This window comes from Balaenoptera physalus, assembly GCF_965194825.1.
Source record: "Balaenoptera physalus genome assembly, chromosome: 20".
NCBI lineage: Eukaryota > Metazoa > Chordata > Mammalia > Artiodactyla > Balaenopteridae > Balaenoptera > Balaenoptera physalus.
The window spans coordinates 61,698,622-61,717,171 of NC_138901.1; the positions used below are offsets into that span (position 1 = coordinate 61,698,622).

At 48.0% G+C, this 18,550-nt stretch overlaps 1 protein-coding gene across 4 annotated transcripts in view; it reads left to right on the forward strand.

Moving 5' to 3' along the window:
- LOC309650253 (heparan sulfate glucosamine 3-O-sulfotransferase 3B1) overlaps positions 1-18,550 on the forward strand; it is a 40,256-nt gene that overhangs the window by 17,674 nt on the left and 4,032 nt on the right. Inside the window, exons 2-3 of one of the 4 annotated variants that reach the window (XM_082441427.1) lie at positions 3,219-3,328; positions 7,572-7,677. The exons of the other annotated variants lie outside the window; for them this stretch is intronic. Of the exons in view, the coding sequence (XP_082297553.1) occupies positions 3,292-3,328; positions 7,572-7,677 (143 nt within the window). The 5' untranslated portion in view covers positions 3,219-3,291. The remainder of the gene's footprint in view (positions 1-3,218; positions 3,329-7,571; positions 7,678-18,550) is intronic. 4 annotated transcript variants of the gene reach the window in all.

The following is an 18,550-nucleotide window of genomic DNA, read 5'->3' on the forward strand; positions in this document are numbered from 1 at the left end:
AGCTACTCTGTGCCAGGCTCTGGGGATGCAGAGATTTATTCATTTCATGATTATTATTGAGTGCCTATTTTATGAACACTGATCCTGCCCTCCTGACACTTACATTCTACTAGGGAGATGGGCAGGAGACTGATACACAAACAAACTAATAAAAATAGAAGGTCTCCTGCAGTGATAAGAACCACGAAGAGAAATAAAACAGAGAGAGGGGATGGAGAGTTGTGGGAGAGAGGATGATGGGAGAAAAGGGCTATTTTAGGCCTTTTTAAAGAGGTGATATTGGGTAGAGACCGGAAGGAAGAGAAAGGGTATCTGGGGGCCCCGGAGATGGGATCACGTCCCTGTGAGAAGTCACTGTGATCAGAGATCGAAGAAAGAGGGCCGGTTAGGGGCAGAGAAGAAGCTCTCTGTGTTCTTAGTGTGTTCTCAGTGTAAAGGGGTGCCAGTTGGGGGTTCCATAAATGAGGGCGGGGACAGTGCCTGGACTACACCATGCATATTGACTACAGAGCTCGTGAGTGAAGTCGGGGGTTGAGATGGCTAAATACAGTCGTGCAGTGCGTGATACAGGCAAAAAGAGAAGGATGCTCAAGGCAAAGAAATATTGCAGAGGAAGGAGTGATTAAATCTGTCGAAGTGGGGAAGGATCTTTCCTGGAAAGGCTTCAGAGAAGAGGTAACGCAGAGCAAGGTTTTGACGGATGAATAGGAGTTCGTGTACAGACCAAGTGAGGAAGGGGGAGTCTTCTTGGCAGAAGGAACACATGTGAAAAGCCAAAGAGGTTTATGTGAAAAAGTGTCGTGGACGCAGGGAAGGACCAGCAGGGGAGAAAAGAAGGCGAGTGGGACAGCGTCAGGGGGACTGAGGGCTTTGGTGAGTGAGCCTTTAACATCATGACTTCAAAGGGTAACTAGTATGGTTCATTATATATCTTTCCTCTCTCTCTCAAGCATCTCAACTTGGAAGCGGGATTTACAAAGTGCCACTGAATAGTGTGAAATAGGAATTGCTTTTGCTGGTGATCAGAGAATATGCCCCACCCCCCAGAAAAATAGGCAAAGGCTGGGATCCTCTTGGGATGTGCTCGGGGACCCACATCCTCTAAGCTGGGTGCTTTTTGCTTGCCTGGATGGAGCCCATCATTAGGGTAGAGCCCAATGCCGTGTAATTAGAAATTCCACTTCTCAGCTCGAGGACCTGCCCAGCAACAGCCCCTCGGATGCTGGGTTCCAACAATCTTAGAAGCTGCTCGGGGCCTGGCTGCCACAGCCAAATGCCAAACCTGGTAATTACAAGGTAGCTTTGCAAGCACACACCTGTTCTGAAGGTGCAGGTAGGGCCTGCTGCCCCCTCACTGGAGCGTATGCCTCTGCACAGACCATCCCCAGGGATGCTGGGTGCACATGTGTGTTTATCCCCTGCCCCCATCCTCTCTCTTCACCCTCCCCCTTCCTTTCTTTCTAATCTGAACATTTCTTACTCCGTCTCTTTCTGAATGCCACATTTCTGACCATTTTGTCTCATGAGGCCACCTCTTTGGCTGTTTTACTAGGAGTGACCCCAGTGAACTGTGCTTTTCTCTGAAAGCCAGAACCAGGAAAGTCTCACCCCTTTGGCTGTGTTGTGCTTCTTATCGTTCAGAAGAGACACTGCCCAGAAGGACCCAGCTTGGAGGATGGAAGGCTGCTGCTTGGCGGGGTGGGGTTTGGTGGTGGAGTTTTTCCCCAGGATCGCTCATCAGATATTTTCCACTTGACATTCCTGGTTTATAGCCAGGCTAATTTAATTTCCAGCTGACAGGCGACTCCCCGCATGATGGTAATCTCAAATAGTTAATGGGCTAGAACAGGAGGCAGCCTATTGAGTTGATTCTTGGGGGCTCTGCTCGGTGGCTTCCCAAGACTAATTTATCAGCCTGTTTTTCTTGGTTGGAGTGGATTGTTCAGCCTGGCACAGCTTTTGTGTCTCACTGCTTCTAAAGATGGATTGAGTCGTGACTTCTGCCCTCTGGACATTTAGAACCAGCTCGCTTTGCCTTCTACACACCTGGTTTGTGTAAAGGGAAGAAGGAGGGCAGAACGGGTATAGACTCAGGTCAGCTCCTCTGTCCGAGATACCTGAAAATACCTTGTGAGAAATTCTGATTCTTTCCCTGGCCCCAGCAGGGTGGGTAGCAAAGCCTTCTGGGCGAGCTGTATAGAGCTGCCCTGGTCTGTGATGTTGGTCCTAGGATTGGAGGGCGAGTGCTTTTCCTCCTGCAGGACACTGGACTTTGGAGAGATTTCTTTACGAGACAAATACTGTTGAAAAAAACCAGGGCTAAAGCATGCGATACAGAATAGGAAGAGTGACAGAGGAATTAGGGCTGTGCCTGGGGAAGGCTCGTCTGATGATTTTCAGTTTTGTGATCATTTGTTTCGGTTGGGTTGGGTGAAAAATGAACTCCTAAAATAAAGGCAAAAGGGCATAAGTGCAGGGAACCAGTGAGACATTTAGCTTTCACTTTCTAAATTATTCTCTCTCTCCATATATATATGTTTATATATATATATTTATGTTTATTCCATTATAATTTTTACCCTTATAATTCCCCATTTATTTATTTTTTTATTGCCTGAAAAAGAGGGGAGATGGACGCCTCTTTAGAAAGGGGGTAGGTGATAATAGATGGGTCAGATGGGTCTGGGGAGACGGTTGCTGTATTTGAGCGTGTTAATCCTGGAGGTCCTTAGAACTGCTGAGAACCGGGATGAACGTGACATTCGGAGTTGAACCTGCTGAAGCCCGAGTCCCTGCTTTGCCGTGGCTGGATCCTTGGGGCAACTCCATCTAACCTCCCTCAGCCTCACTCTCCTGGCTCTAAAGTGGAGCAAACACCCCTCGGAGAGCCTGGGTCCCCAGTCTTTTCTGGTGGATGAAGTGCCGCGCGCGGGTCTTAGAGTTGACCTCGTAACGGCCAAGGAAGAGAGAGACGCGTCTTCTGATCACAAGGAGGCCTAGTCATTCTTGCCTGGAGGCAGACTGGCTTTCCTGTTGAGCATCCCAGTGGGCAGTGTGTCTTTGTGGCTTTACAGGACCACGTGCAGACCACTGTCATGCCAGCTCATCATATCGATGTCACTAAAACACAGAGGCGTATCCCATTTGGAGGTAGTTCAGGCAAAGCACTGGGGGGTGAGCGAAGCTTGGGGGTCCTAACTGTGATGCTGACCTCACAGGTGGATGGAGAACATGTGTCCACCGTGCTGAGTACACTGACCACCTAACCACACCACCTCGTCCGGGCTTCTGATGGTCGAGCAGCTGGCTGGCGTCTGGCGCATTGCTGGTGAGCCATCTCGGGGCTCTCTACCTGGGCCCGTGGGCGGCCCCCGCGGGTCTGTAATCCCCCTGAACCTGGGTCCTGAGGCTCATATGCACGTCGCACATGTGCACTCTAGCACCCAGCCCTTTTCCCAAATTCTCTGTAACCCCTAAAAGTGGGAGCGCCCCGCTCTGAGGGCACAGCTCTGGGACTTGCAGCCTGTCAGTGAGGGTAACATTCTGTCATGATCATTAACAAGCCCCATTTCTGTTCTGAGTAAGAGGAAAGCCCTCTCTCTTCAGAGGAAGCGGGGCCCCAGGAAAGGGGGTCCTTCCTTGGACAGACCCTGTCTTGTAAAGAAATCTCTTAGAATTCCAGATTCATGGAGACAGCTTAAGGAGATGCAGTATATATACAGTGGAATATTACTCAGCCATAAAGAAGAATGAAATTCTGCCATTTGCAGCAACATGGATGGACCTAGAGGGCGCTATGCTGAGTGAAATAAGTCAGAGAGAGAAAGACAAATACTTACGGTATCATTTATATGTGGAATCTAAAAAATAAACTAGTGAATATAACAAAACAGAAGCAGACTCACAGACACAGAGAACAAACTAGTGGTTCCCAGTGGGGGCGGGGGGCAAGATAGGAGAAGGGGATGAAGAGGTACAAGCTACTATGTATAAAATAATCTACAAGGATACACTGTACCACACAGGGAATCTAGCCAATATTTTATAATAACTTTAAGGGGAGTATAATCTATGAAAATACTAAATCGTGATGTTGTACACCTATAACTTATAATATTATAAATCAACTATACTTCCATTAAAAAAAAAAAAAGAATAAAAGAAGATGGTTGGGGCATCAGCTCTGGGCACCTTTATATAGTGGGTTGATTCCACGCCTCTTTTTGTTACCTGGTCATCCTACCTGCTTCCCCGTGAGAAGTTAATCGATGTGCACTCAGCCAGCCCAGGGAAACCACGTCCTTGGAGGGGTTGGGGCGTTGATTAATTTCCCAAACGTGCTAATGGGGCAGCCGAGAGGGTGTCTCTTGTTCTCTCCTTTAGCTGGTGTTTGCTCACGGGCTTAGTGCTGCGTGTTCCCAGCCCCGGATTTGGAAGTGGATTCATTTGGGAAAGTAGCAGCTTAAAGGTCTTTATTTGGTTTTGTGGGTGAATGGAGAACAGCGCTGAGCATCTCAGAGAGAGGCAGCCATTGTTCGCGGCCCCCCGGCCTCCGGCTGGCCTCCCAGGAAGGCTCCTACCCCACCCCAGGCTGGCCTGCCTGGACCCAGAAACCCTGTTCTAGCTTAGAAACTGGGGTGATGCTCACCTTCTCTCCATTTCCGCTTCTTACATACGGACACAAAAACCTAAACCCTCGTTTGTTTATAACATTTCTGGGATGAACACCGACCTTATATTCTGATTCTCACCCTGAACACTGTGTGGGAAGCTACAGTTTCCGTGGGTGAACTCAGAACGCAGAAGGACCCCGCCCTCAGTACATCTTGCTTAAAAACTGAAGGTCTTTCCTCGTCTCTAGCCTGTTACCAGCTTTTCTTTTTTCCTTCCATCTGCGTGTCTTCGAATCAGCCGTTCTGTCGTTTTCACCCCAACACCGCTTTCCCACTCAGATCTGCGGAACTGCATTTATTGTGTATCTGCCCTTCTTGAACACATACTCCAGGTGGCTTTTGAATGATACCGAAAGGGCCACAAACACATAACATGTGAGAGTAAGACAGGAGAATCAATAGTTGGGCCATAAAATGGAGCCAGGAACTGGCCTAAGAAATGTCTCTCAAATGACAGTGGACATGACCCTCAGCTCCATGGCAGCCTTCACAGACAGACAAACCTCAGGTACACAAATCACTCAAACAAGCTGTTTGCTCAAAAGAAAGCATGACTGTTCTGGAACTAAGTTGGGGAGGGGGTTATATAAAGAGGATGCTGGGGGGTAACTGCCACTGGCGTGGATAGCACTTTTATTTTATTTTTTTAATTTATTTTACTGAAGTATAGTTGATGTACAGTGTTGTGTTAATTTCTGCGATATAGCAAAGTGACTCAGTTATACATATCTATATGTTCTTTTTCATATTCTTTTCCATTATGGTTTATCACAGGATATTGAATATAGTTCCCTGTTCTCTACAGTAGGACCTTGTTGTTTATCCATCCTATATATAATAGTTTGCATCTGCTAACCCCAAACTCCCACCCCATCCCTCCCCACCCCCTCCCCCTTGGCAACCACAAGTCTGTCCTCTATGTCTGTGAGTCTGTTTCTGTTTCGTAGATAAGTTCATTTGTGTCATATTTCCGATTCCACAGATTAGTGATGTCATATGGGATTTGTCTTTCTTTCTGCCTTACTTCACTTAGTGCGATCATCTCTAGGTCCATCCATGTTGCTGCAAATGACTTTTTTTATGGCTGAGTCCATTGTCTGTTATGCACCACATCTTCTTTTGGATAGCACTCTTATAAAAAGCACATGGCTAATCCAGCCTTTTTGTTAAAGGGTAATTTTCTAAAAGCAAAAGGTAAAATCAGGACTCCCATCCAGTTATAATGTTAAGGATTATATTTCTTTAATGATCACGTGAAGGATTTTATTTTACTTATTACTGGGTTGGCCAAAAAGTTGGTTCGGGTTTTCCCCTATGATGTTACAGAAAAAACAGAATGAACTTTTTGGCCAACCCAATATTAATGAGAACCAGACAGATGTTACCATTGGTCCAAAGGAGAAGTCAAAAGAACTTAAGTTTCCTTGACATAAAGGAGCATTGAGATGAATTACAAATAGGTGGAAACTGGCTTTTTCCACGTAGTGGGAGGTGGAGAAGGAAACCCACAGAAGTTCCACCAGAAAGCACTTATATGCATGCCTGTGGTCAAGACTTACATTGCCTTGCTATGTTGTTGCCTATAATTTACAGAGTTGCAAAACATCTCGAGGGCAATAAAAAGGCTAGCTCCAGATAACACACGGCACAGTTTTCCGCTGGAGATATCCAGTGATCTCTTCTGCCTATTCCAAATTTCTTTACATCTTCTTGTGTCAGTCCTCAGTAGCCTCATGGAATTTATCATCAGCTAAAAGCCCAGATCTATTTAAAATATGCTGCTGGGAAGCACAGTCTCCCCCACTCCTGATACGTCTTGAAGCCACTCACCTCCCACGTTTGATGTGGCTTCTCATGGCCTCTGAGATCAAATCCAAATTCTGTTTGGCATTTGTTCGTTTACCCTTCATTCATCTAAGAGCCATGTATTTTGGCCACAGTGCGAATAAGGCAGAGCCCAATCCTCAGCCCCCTCGAAGTCTATAAGAGCAGCTAGAGAAAGGTTATGCTAATGTTCGTGTGTGTGCACACGCGCATATGTGTATTTGCCGGGAGGGTGGTGGTCCTAAGAGGGGAGCAGAATTGCTAGCCCAGCCTGGGGAAGGAATGAGTGCCATAGGAACGTACTAGAAGGAGGAGGACTCTGCTTGCCCGTGGCTGGGGTGAAGGGTGAAAAAGGAAGGTAGGGGACATAGCATGTCCTTGGGGAAAAGCGGGGAGACACCTGGGCAGGGAGCTTGAACGTCATGTTCAACATCCTGAGAAGCTGTGAAGGTTTCTAGATTCGGCTTTTGGGAAGATGTCGGGGAAGCAGGGGTGGAGGGCTGAGCAGAGTGGAAAGGGGACCACTCCAGCCTGCTTTCCAATCTTTCTTGCCTTATTTCTCACCATTCCACAAACAAACAAACAAACTTCAGTCCAAGCCCAATGTTTCAATCACTGTCTTATGTTCCTGCACTCGGGTATCTTTTGTTCTTGATGTCTTCACTTCCACCTGTCCTTGGGACCAGCTCAAGGAAGCTTTAGATGTCCCAAAGGACATGACTTCTGGGTGCTTCTTTTCCACATTTCAATGCAATATGTACTGGCAAAATTCCTGGATGTGGAATTTCTCTCCAAATACACAGTAAGCCCCTGGAGGGCAAGAATCATCCCCGTGAATGATAGCTACGTGCCATTTCACTGATTCCTTAACCATCCATGAGAGAGACTACGTCCACATTCCTGGTCTGTTTTCTTTTTGAGACCCAGGGGGGAGACATTTGGGGTATCTCACCCCACCATCATTTGATGAATGCAAATGAATTTTAATAATTTAAGCAAAATAATAAGTAGAATGGCAATGAATAGACATCAGCTTATTAGAGTCTTTTTTTTTTTTTTTACTGTTGTTAACAGCGACCACTTATCATTTTGAGAGAAGGTGGTTTATTACCGGCCCCCAGAGGTGGTGCATCCAAAGTTCGAAAGTGAGAGGCGCTCATGGCTGGCTTCTGTCCCACAGGTGAAATAAGGAACTTGTTCTTTGCTGTAGCTTAGCACTCACGGTCAAGTCCTTCTTTATGTGTACGGCCTCGTAATGTAATTGTGTCACGTAGTATAGTGGGTAGGATGATATATAAATGTCGCTCTAGAATTAACTACTTTGAGCATTGGGATCCTGAGATGGTTACCACTTTCAAACCTGGCCCGCATGGTAACTTCTTATCCCAGGTTGCCCCCAATTCTCTTTACATATTTGCATTGTGACCTCTAGTCATTAGCTTTAAGCACTGCTAGTTCATTTCCTTTCATTCATTCATTTATGTGTTCATTCATTCATTTATGTGTTCATTCATTCATTTATGTGTTCATTCTTCATTCATTTATGTGTTCATTCATTCATTTATGTGTTCATTCTTCATTCATTTATGTGTTCATTCAGCAGATTGTTTTCCAGTGCTTCCTATGCTGGATGTTTTGCTGGGTTTTGTTCTTGTATTTCTTTTGAAGATAAAAATCTTTACAATTCACCGTCCATATAAATACAGAACAAAACATGGCGGGCCATAAGATTCAACCAAACATGTTGATCTTAGAAATCGTCATTAGGGCTTAAAAATAGTTACAGGGTTAGTTTTTCACTGGGGCTAATGCGGGGTAAAAGGCTAATCTTGCTTGTAATTCTCAGCAGCCCTCTCACTAACCATTTGGTTATTTGATCTCCCTGGCGCTTACAGTTTTGTTCCCTTGTGCGAGTTGTGGAGCGGGGGGAGGGAACGCTTTGTCTCAAGCACAGAAGAATCGCTGGAAATTTTAAGACTCACCGTCTATCAGGAAGTTCTCGTAGAATTTGAACAATCTTGATGAGACGCGCTCAAGTAATACAGAACACTTGAGCAGAGCTTCAGCCTCCAAGACTTGCCATCTGTCCTATCTTTGGACGTGAAACACACAAGCAAGTTGGACTTTATATAGTAATCTGTTACAGATGCACTGAGTTTTTATAAAAAATGGTGACCGTGATAATGAATGGATGCGACTTTCTCCTCCTGAAAACTGGCTTTGGGAAGCTTCCGTACTTCACAAGCTGAGAATCCCCAAAAGGGTAGGAGAGAGGGCACTTTGATGGGTGTCTTTATTTATTTTTTAAATAAATTTATTTGTTTATTATTTATTTATTTATTTTGGCTGCGTTGGGTCTTCGTTGCTGTGCACGGGCTTTTCTCTAGTTGCGGCGAGCGGGGGCTACTCTTCGTTGCAGTGCACGGGCTTCTCATTGCGGTGGCTTCTCTTGCTGCGGAGCACGGGCTCTAGGCGCATGGGCTTCCGTAGTTGTGGCACACGGGCTTAGTTTCTACGTGGCATGTGGGATCTTCCCGGACCAGGGCTTGAACCTGTGTCCCCTGCATTGGGAGGTGGATTCTTAACCACTGCGCCACCGGGGAAGTCCTGATGGGTGTCTTCAGAGTTTCCATCGGCCTTGCCATGTCACTTCCTTTCTCTAGACACCTTCCGATCAGCTTCAAGCACTAGGTCAGACCAACTGGGAAGAAATAATTGCTGCTGATTATCGGCGTGCAAATAAGAAACTGCAGGGTTTTCTTTGTCAGCAGTGTCTCCAGGTTTATACACTCCCAAGGATGTTCTCTAGAAAGTACCTCTTTTCTTCTCTAAAATGTTCTCGAGCTATTTAAAGCCTGTGATAAGGGAAGTTTATTTGCTCTCATTTCCCTTCAGTTTAGCTTAACTCAGACTTACGTCTGGGGTTTTTATTGACCTAATTTACTTTATACTTTATATCAGCTTTTCAACTGATAACCATAAAGTGGAGTTCTGTTTGTAAAGTAGAAGGCGAGCAGGGAGAGGGATGGAGCCATTGTCTTGGACTTAAGTCGAGGATTGACTGGGATTTCTCTCTCATCCCAAACTCCTACTGTCCCTGCAGTCAGGAGGCAGGAAGGTAATGGATTCTATCAACTCTTCATTCTGTGAATCTGGTTTCAGCAGTTGGGTTGTTTCTTATCATCAGCCAGAGACGGACCCCTGCCCCTAAGCGGGCTGTTTTACTTCATGTAAACCTCATTCTGTGCCATGGAAAGAAAGTAAGAAAGAAAGAGAGAGAGAGAGGGAGAAGGAGGAAGGAAGGAAGGAGAGAAGGAAAGAAGAAAAGAGAGAAGGATAGAAGGAAAGAAAGAGAGAAAGAAGGAAGGAAGCAAAGAAAGAGAGAGAGAGAAAGAAAGAACCCTCCAAAGTAGGATGTGTTCATATGAAAGACTGCCTCATTTTCTGCTCCTCTTTGGCTTGGATCATCACATCCGTTAAGTGATGTCAACCCAAGAAGGGGAGTTTGGTTTTTCTTGGTCTCCAAGGTCCTACCAGGGATCTAAGAAGGAAGGTCCAAACATGGGATCTTTCCTAGCACAAGTGAAGAATTTCAGGAAATGGAGACTTTTTCAAATATTTGTTTTACAGGAGACTTTGAATTTAAGAACCAATGAGGAATTTCTTTTTCCTTAACAATATTTCCCTAGAAATATCCCTACTATCTAGAGCCATAAGTCAAAGGAGATAATAAAGAGGGGGCATAAATGGGGTTCATTCCACCTTACCCATAGGAAGGGTTTTGCTGCTTTAAGAACTTATTCACATATGAACTACATTTGAGTCTCATTTTTTTTCTTTAAAGCAGGACAAATATCTCCATTTTACAAATGCAGAGAGACAGCTCAGAGATGTTAGGCAACTTGCATGAAGACACATAGCCTGACCTTGAACCCTACTTTCCTTTCTATTCCACCAGACACCAGGTTGCCTAACGAGTGAGTGCCTAGTTTTAGGATACCCTTGACATTGACTTCCACCTGAATTGCACTCTTGGGGTTGATCTGTACCCCCAAGGTGCACTTTGAAGTACACTTTGTACCAATTCAATCATCAAATATTTATATAGGTTCTCCTTTACCAACTTGTGCCAACCTATGGCTGGCTGGAGGAGGAGGAGGTGGCATGAGGGTGGGGAGGGAGAGATGGAGATTGTAAGGGTCCCCGTATAGAATTTTAGAGCCTAAGAACACCCTTTTAAACCAATCCATTATTTTTTTTTAATATTTATTTTGTTTATTATTTTTTATTTTTTGGCTGCGTCGGGTCTTAGTTGTGATATGCAGGCTCTTTTGTTGAGGCGCGCGGGCGTCTCTCTAGTTGCGGGCCGCAGAGCGCGTGGGCTCTGTAATTTGCGGCACTCGGGCTCTCTAGTTGAGGCGTGAGAGCTCAGTAGTTGTGGCAGGTGGGCTCAGTTGCCCCGTGGCATGTGGGATCTTAGTTCCCCGACCAGGGCTCGAACCCGTGTCCCCTGCATTGGAAGGCGGATTCTTTACCACTGCACCACCAGGGAAGTCCCCCAGTCCGTTAATTTTTATACACAGGAAACTGAGCCCAAAGCTTTGAGTGCCTCGTCCAAGGTCTTAGGCTCTTGTCAGTGGCAGGGCAGGAACCAGAGCCCAGGGCTTCATGTGCCCAGTGCCCACTGGGCTTTCGCTGGGCCAGGAAGTCCCCTCCCCTTGCCCTGGGAGAAGCGGGGCGGGGGGCGGTGCTTCCCTGGTGGGGAAGTGACTTTCGTCCAGCTGTGTTGATGGGCGGTGTGGAATGGCTCAGAAGCTCTGGAGTAAGGGCCTGTTTACAAACATTTGCACCTCGTTGCCAAGGGCACAGGGTATGAAGCAGGGAGCTGGGAGAGGATTTACCGGAGCCTGTGACACACACCAGCCCGTGTAACAGCCTGAGGGCTGGCCCTTTGTTGCCTGGCAGGTAACCCAGGCAGAGCTGGGGCTCCCAGCGCCCCAGGGAAAAGGAGCCGGTTCCAGACGGGAAGCCCGCACTGGTCAGAGTTCATCCCTGATGAGCAGGTCAGGTCTACACAGGGAAGGATCTGCCAAAGCAGGAAAGAGCAGAACTGCTTCGGCGGCAGCCGTTCCGCCTCTGCCTCTGGTGCCCTACTCTCCCCTTTCTGGGTCCTCTGCTCTGCCCTGCCTCTGCCCAATGGCACGGCTGATTTTACTTTCTAGGGAGTGTGATTCCCAGAGAACCTTTTTTCTTTCTTTCTATTGATGAAAAAAGTTTTTTTTCTTTTTCTTTTTCTTTTTTTTTTTTTTCAGGAAATGGGACACAGATTACTCTGATTTCACATGATTTGTGCCCGCACACAGTGAGGTCCAATAAACACGAGCAACGCCCCACGGAGCGCAGACATAAAAGGCTATTAGCTTTTAATTGAAACCCTCCCTCCACCCCCCCCAGCCCCCCAGCCCCTTCCAGGAACAGGAACTCAGGCCTTTGTGAAGCAGGGTCTATAACAGAGGATTCTGCCAAAATGAAAGGAATCTTGAGTTGACCCAGAGGAGTGAGATGCTCTTTTGAGCCCCGCCCCCTTATGGCATTCAAAGGCTTTTCATTTTCTGGGCAGTATTGAAATTCTAGGACAATGGAGGCCAAATCCTTGCAGTGGGGTTGGGGGCTGGGAGGGGAGAAAGGAGAGAGGGTTGGCCGAGGAGGGGACCCGGGGGGAGTCCATCCTTTGTTATTTGTCTTCTTTCCTACCCATTACCTTAAAAAAAGAAAAAAAGACCCAGTAAACTTTATAATGAATAATGACATCACTTCCGGAGCCCAACTGCTCCGGGGACCAGAGAGACGCGGAGAGCAACAGACTATTTACAATTTCATTTTAAATTATTTGAGACCCTCCCAGAGGAGTTCTTTGATATGCAAACATCTCGCCCAAATGGAGATAATTATTTATGGAGATGTGGCCCTTTGAAGGGGAGCTCCGATCTGGTGGGCTCAGAGACTTCCTACAAAGGAAGAAGGTTCCAGATAAGAAGGGGCTGAGCTGATCCCCATCTTCTTCCCTCCCCCACCCCCCACTCCTCCCCTGGGAAGAAAACTGCTTTAAAGAAGAAACTTCCCAGGGTTACAACTTACAGCTCGAGTTACAAGTCTCAGGAGCCGCCGGTGTCTCCTTGTCCACAGTCAAGTTTACAGGAAGAGTTCCTTTCTCATCCCTGGGTGTCTCGTCTTTCTGTCGGGATGGAAGCTACAAGGCTGGACCTTTGTCTTTGCACCCCCTCCCCCCGAAGTCCACTGTAATTTATAAGGTCACAAGGTAGAAGGGCACCTCCCCGGGGAAGAGTGTGCGGTGCATGTTCAGGGCTGGTAGATGGGCCTTCAGAGAAGGTGACAGCCGTGTGGCATCGGTGGTATCGTGGTGAGCACAGCCGCCTTCAGAAAAGGTGACACCAGCTTCCCGCACACTTGTCACTGCAGAAACCCCTCTGATTAGGACTCTGATGACCCTGGGGACTCCAGAGCGCCCGCTAGCCTCTGGGGACGTGTGCCCTCTCCTCGCCCCCGAACCTGCCAGTGTCTGCCACCTTCAGGACTGTCCACAGCTTTGCAGTTTGCTCCTTGGCAATGTCCCCTCCCTGCGACCCCCCAGCTGCCCTTCTGCCCTTTTCAAGTTAGCCGGCTGAGTGCTTCCCTGACCTCTGTGATGGGGAGGTTGAGGCACGCAGCTAACCTCAGCCTAACTGCCCTCCCTGGGGACCAGGCGGGGTGGACCAGGCCTCTGGAGGAGGAAAGGATGAGGGAGGGGCTTGGGCAGCCGAGCAGTCAGATCCCAGTAACCCAAGGGCGTCCTTTCATAAAAGAAGACTTGTTATTTTTTGTTCGTTTTCTGAGTTTTTCTGGCATGTACTTTCAAGGCAGGAAGTTGGCTGTTTAGTCCCTGATCTTGCCTGTCACAGGTTAAGATGTGCTACCTTTGACAGCCCTCAGTGTTCCCCGGGAGGAAAGGGTTTTCTTTTTTCCTGAGTGGTCACAGGTGACGAAGGCACAGGTGCCGCGATCCCAGCAGCCCAGGGAGAGCCCTCGACTGGAGCCGCAGAGGAAGGTGAGGGTTAGGAAAGGGTCCCCATGAGCATGCTGCACCTGCGTTGAGGCCCGGGCTGAGGGTGCGAGGGTGTGCGACCCCGTTCTTCCCAAGGAGGAAACCAGCCTTCACAGACAGGAAGCCAAGGAGAGAGGGGATCTCAGGGTTGTTCGGGGTTGCTGCCTTTTTTTTTTTTTTTAAAGCAGATTTTATTTATTTATTTTTTTAGAGCAGTTTTAGGGTCACAGCAAAATCAAGCAGAAAGCGCAGAGTTCCAGAAACCGAGCACCGGCGCATGAATTTGGGGTTCAACCACATTCCCATAGGCCTCCTGCTCCCCCCGAAGCACAGCCTTCCCCCATCAGAGTGGTCCACTGGTTACGATGAGCTTACACTGACACATCAGTCATCATCGCCCAAGTCCATGGTTTACAGCAGGGCCCACCCCAGGAGATGTCTGTTCTGTGGGCTTGACAAACACATAATGACACGTATCCGTCATGACGGTATCACTCGGTATTTTCACCGCCCTAAAAATCTTCTGTGCTCTACCTGTTCAGCCCCACCTCTCCCTGCATCTCTGGGGGTCCCAGTGTTTTTGAGTTTTGCTGCTGATACTTGCGAGTTTATCAGCTGCTCAAAAACAAAAGGCGGGGGGCATCCTTATTCCCCACGTGGATTTCGGACTGTGGAGGTTTATTTATTTAGTTGTTTGCAGGGTGGGGAGGAGAGGTGTAACCTTCCTAGAAATACTGATTCTTCTGGGTGTAAAGGTTTCTCCTGGCTGCTCTGTTGTTTTTTGAATTCTCAGGGGCTGGACGTGGGCTTTGGGAACAGCTAAAAGTGATTGCGGCATTTCGGCTTCCTGGCCGGTTACCAACCTGACACCACAGTGGGATTGTCCTCAGAGCAGTTTATCAGAATGCGACCTCCTCTTCAGTGCTAATTCACAGACCAGGACGCTGAGGCCTGGAAAGGCAGGAATGTGGCCAGGGTTGTTCACCTTCGTGAAAACTTGTAGCTTCTTCTTTTTTTTTTAAAGCAACAGTAAATAGATCTGTGATGTCAAAATGTCTGAGTCTCTATTGACCATTTTCTCTTTTCAATCAAGATTTTCCTCCCAACAAGGATTTGGGCAGCCTCGGGCTATTTGTAAGGGGATTTGCCTTGTGGAAGGAGTTTGCTTTAAGCTCTTCGTTGGAAAGGGGCAGCACAAGGGAAAGATTTGGGAGTGATAGAACTGGTCTGGGTCTTGTTCGTGATGCTGGTTGTTAAAGATTTCTATGTATGTGTCCGAAGTCATGGAACTGGACACCAAGAATGATTATTTACTGTATGTAGGTTAAAAAGCAGATTTTTAGAATTAAGAAAAAAGATTGCTGTTGGAGGTCAGGAAACGTGCGGGTATTTCTTTTTATGGGGGTCGAGTTGATTCACGACGTTGTGTTAGTTTCAGGTTACAGCACAGTGGCTTGCTTATACATATATATCTGTATCTATCTATCTATATTCTTTTTCAGATTCTTTTCCCTTATAGGTTATTACAAAATATTGAGTAGAGTTCCCTGTGCTCTGCACTAGGTCCTTGTTGGTTATCTATTTTATTTATAATAGTGTGCATATGTGGCAAGTGTGCATAACCAGGCAAGAGGTCATTCTCCCCCCAGGAGAGGGAAACAGGGGGCCGGATGTTTCCCTGACTCTTCCTAGTTTTCCTCAATCCAAGGGGGAGATGGGCCCACCCCAACGCAATGTGGCTTGCAGCTTGTCCCCTCTCTGAAGTTCAAGTTCATTCACTTCCATCATCTGCTTTGTGTCAACGTCTTGGCATCTGTTCGGCTGTAGTGCGTTGGGTTACACACATTTCAATAACCTTCCTCTTTATTGTTGTGTAATTTGCCAGTTCAAACAATAAGTTCACTTGCTGGACCCTGGGAGGAGGCGTGCCATCTGAAGAAAGAAAAGAAGCAGAAAAAGAAAATTAGGGCTACCTTTGCTACTGGAGAACATCAGAATTATAAGGCTTTTAGAACTTCTCTGGTTCATTCAAAGTTCCTACGCATTTAGGCCCGAAGGTTTGTTTTTAAGAGTCTGCTCCCAGCAGTAACACATCAGAGCCCCATCGAGACTTGGGATGATCAGCTGTAAAGGATGGGCTTCTGCAGAGCCCGTGACAGTCAGTCCCCTGTGGGAGGCTGGCTCCACAGGTCACCTCTCAGCCGCTCCTGAGTCTGGTGAAGCCCCGTACAGGTCAGCGCGGACCTGGGGCTGAGATTCTAAATCCTCACACCTGACTCTGGACACCCTCCGTGTCAACCTGCCACAAGATTAGGAAAGAGGAAAATGGCCCAGTGGTCGTTTTGACATCAACTCATCTTAGTTTCATTGGAGTTTTTAAAAATAAAGAGAACTTAGTTTTGTTTTAAGCCCTGAGTTTGGCAAAAGCATAAATCAGATAATTTGGGACTTGTACTATTCTTCACCTGTTTGTTTTTTTTCTTTCTTCTGTTTATGTTGATATTATCTAACTTTGGACGAGGAAAGAGGTAGATGCATCTTTTAGTCTCTTATGCACACGAGTAGAGACAACCTTACGTTTCTTCTACTTCCTTCAGTTTGCCTCATTTTGTTTTACTGGGAGCCCAATTTGTGTTCGATAATTAACTCTGTAGTGTGTATGTGTGTGGTGTGTGTGTGTGTGTATCTATGTGTATGCACACATGCATGTATTTAGGGGCAACAAACATCCTTTTCTTTATTTGCATTGAACCTGACTGTATTTTGTTTGTTCTGTTTGTTACATTCCTTCTCTGTGGTTTGTAGATCCCGGGGCGTCACCGTCACTCACTCTGGGGCATGGTCTGCTTTCAGCGGTGAGGGTATGACTCCGAGTTCTCTAGACTTCACTCCAGGCCTTTGACTCAAATCATGCCTTGGATTAGCAGAACAACTTTTGTTCTGTTCACCGGATTGTTTTCTCGATTTTTTTTCACCATGGGGGTCTCTGTCCCCACCCAGCAGCCCCAGTAGGTGCACATGGCATCAGCAGAATAAGTGGCTGAAGTGCACGGCAGCTGCCAGGTCCACAGGTGCCCCAGGGGACGATTTCCGGTCTGGCTGCAGGTTGGCATCATTGGAGAGACTCCCGCGACGGGACCCCACCCACACAGGCCTGATTTGGTGGGGCTGGGGCTGGGCCCAGGCGTCCAATTCCTGGCACCCTTGGCATCCAGCGTGAATCTGGCCGCCACTGAGAGGCACATCACTCTCCTGTGAATTTCATGAAACACGTTGAAAGCCTGAAACGCCCCCTGCAAACCCACCGTGAGTTTCCCAAGTTCCTGCTCCGTGGCCCAGCTCTTAGAGGGCCCTGGTGCTCCCGGAAGGTCACCGGGCTGGTCATCCCCAGGCCTGAATGTCGTGAGGGTCACCTGACACCTCTGCTCAGTATCTCCTCGGCTTGTCCCGAGGGAAGCTTCTGGTGGGTGTGAGCATGCATCTTCTTGAGACTTGCACCCCACTGTCTTCACAAGCACCCATGGGGGACGTGCCAGGTGTTGAAGAGGTGTCCCTTCCCGCCCGCGTGGTGGAAGAGGGGAGGAGGGGGCTGGGGGACGGTGCTGGCAGAAGGAGCTGCTGCCACCGTCCTGACCTCGCAGCCCCGTCCTGACCTCCCAGCCCCTTCCCATGCAGTTATCCGCGGGCGTGTGTTACCCTGAGATATCCATTGTTTCGAAATCTGACTGATCTTTGAACAATCATGATGGTAGGCGTGTGATTCTGGCTCTGGAATACCTATTATTAAGATGCTAGTCTCTGAATGAGAAGAAGAAATACAGGTTATCTCTTTAGAGAGAGGACAGGTGTGTGGCTCTTTGTAAATTTCATCACAGTAAGAAAAACAAAGAAGGCTGGGGCAGGTTGTGATGAGGGGCGTCAGAGGACCTGACTCTGGGTCTCAGCTCTCGGCCTGGAGGCCGGGGACCCTCCCTGCCAGCCCCAGCTCCTTCCTCAGTAAGTTGGGGCCTGGCAATGCCTCCTCAAAGGCTTGTGCGAGGGATTAGATCAGATGGTGTGTGTGAGAGTTTCTCTGGGAGCCCCAGAGCGCCGCATAATTATTAGCTGTGACTGTCAGTTTGGGAAACTGGCTTTCCTGGTGAGCTGCTCAGTGAAGCTGCAGCCTCCCTGCTGGCTCAGGAGACCAGCCTGGGGCTGGAGCCGCCTCTGGAGGGATGGGCACGCAGGGTCCACGTGCGGGGGTCACCCTCGGCCACGTCGTTTCTTCTCTGAGCCACTGCTCTGCTCCGAGAGGTCCTGAGTGTTGGGACAGGAGAGCCCGGCCAGTGAAGGGCGGGGAGGCGGAAGCTGGGCCCAGGAAGTGAATGGTAAGGGCTTTGCTCTGGGACTAGGTGGCGGGTGTGGGAGAAGAGCTGATAAGGCGAGAAAGGGGACTTGCCTGTAACCGCCCGGAAGGTTCTGCCAGGAGCTCCCCGCACACTTCTCGGGCCGTGCTGTGTTCCCCGCTGGATGGGCCCACAGGGCTGTGCTGGGGAGATGCCCAGCTCTGTCTGAGCCCAGGGCCTGGGTAGGGGAGGAAAAATAATTTTCCCTCCACCCTTCTAGAGCTGAGACCCCTCACTCCCTGTAATAAAAGACAGTCAACACAGGAAGAACAAACAAGTTTAAGACAGGCAACACAAGAAGAACAAACAAGTTTAAGAACATGTGTACCTCCTGTGTATGTGGGAGATACCCAGGAAACCTGAGCAGCTCTTAGAAATGGCCCAAGCCGCCATCTTAAACGCCATCTCCAGCTGAAGACAAGACAAGATTTTGGAGGGGGGAGGCCAGTTCTGGGAGGTGGTGGGGAAAAGCCCAGTAGATAAGGGTACAGTTGTTAGGCAGATTTAACTCCGGATACGAGTTTCTAGAGACGTACCTGTTCTTCTCTTCCTGGTACACAGAGGAA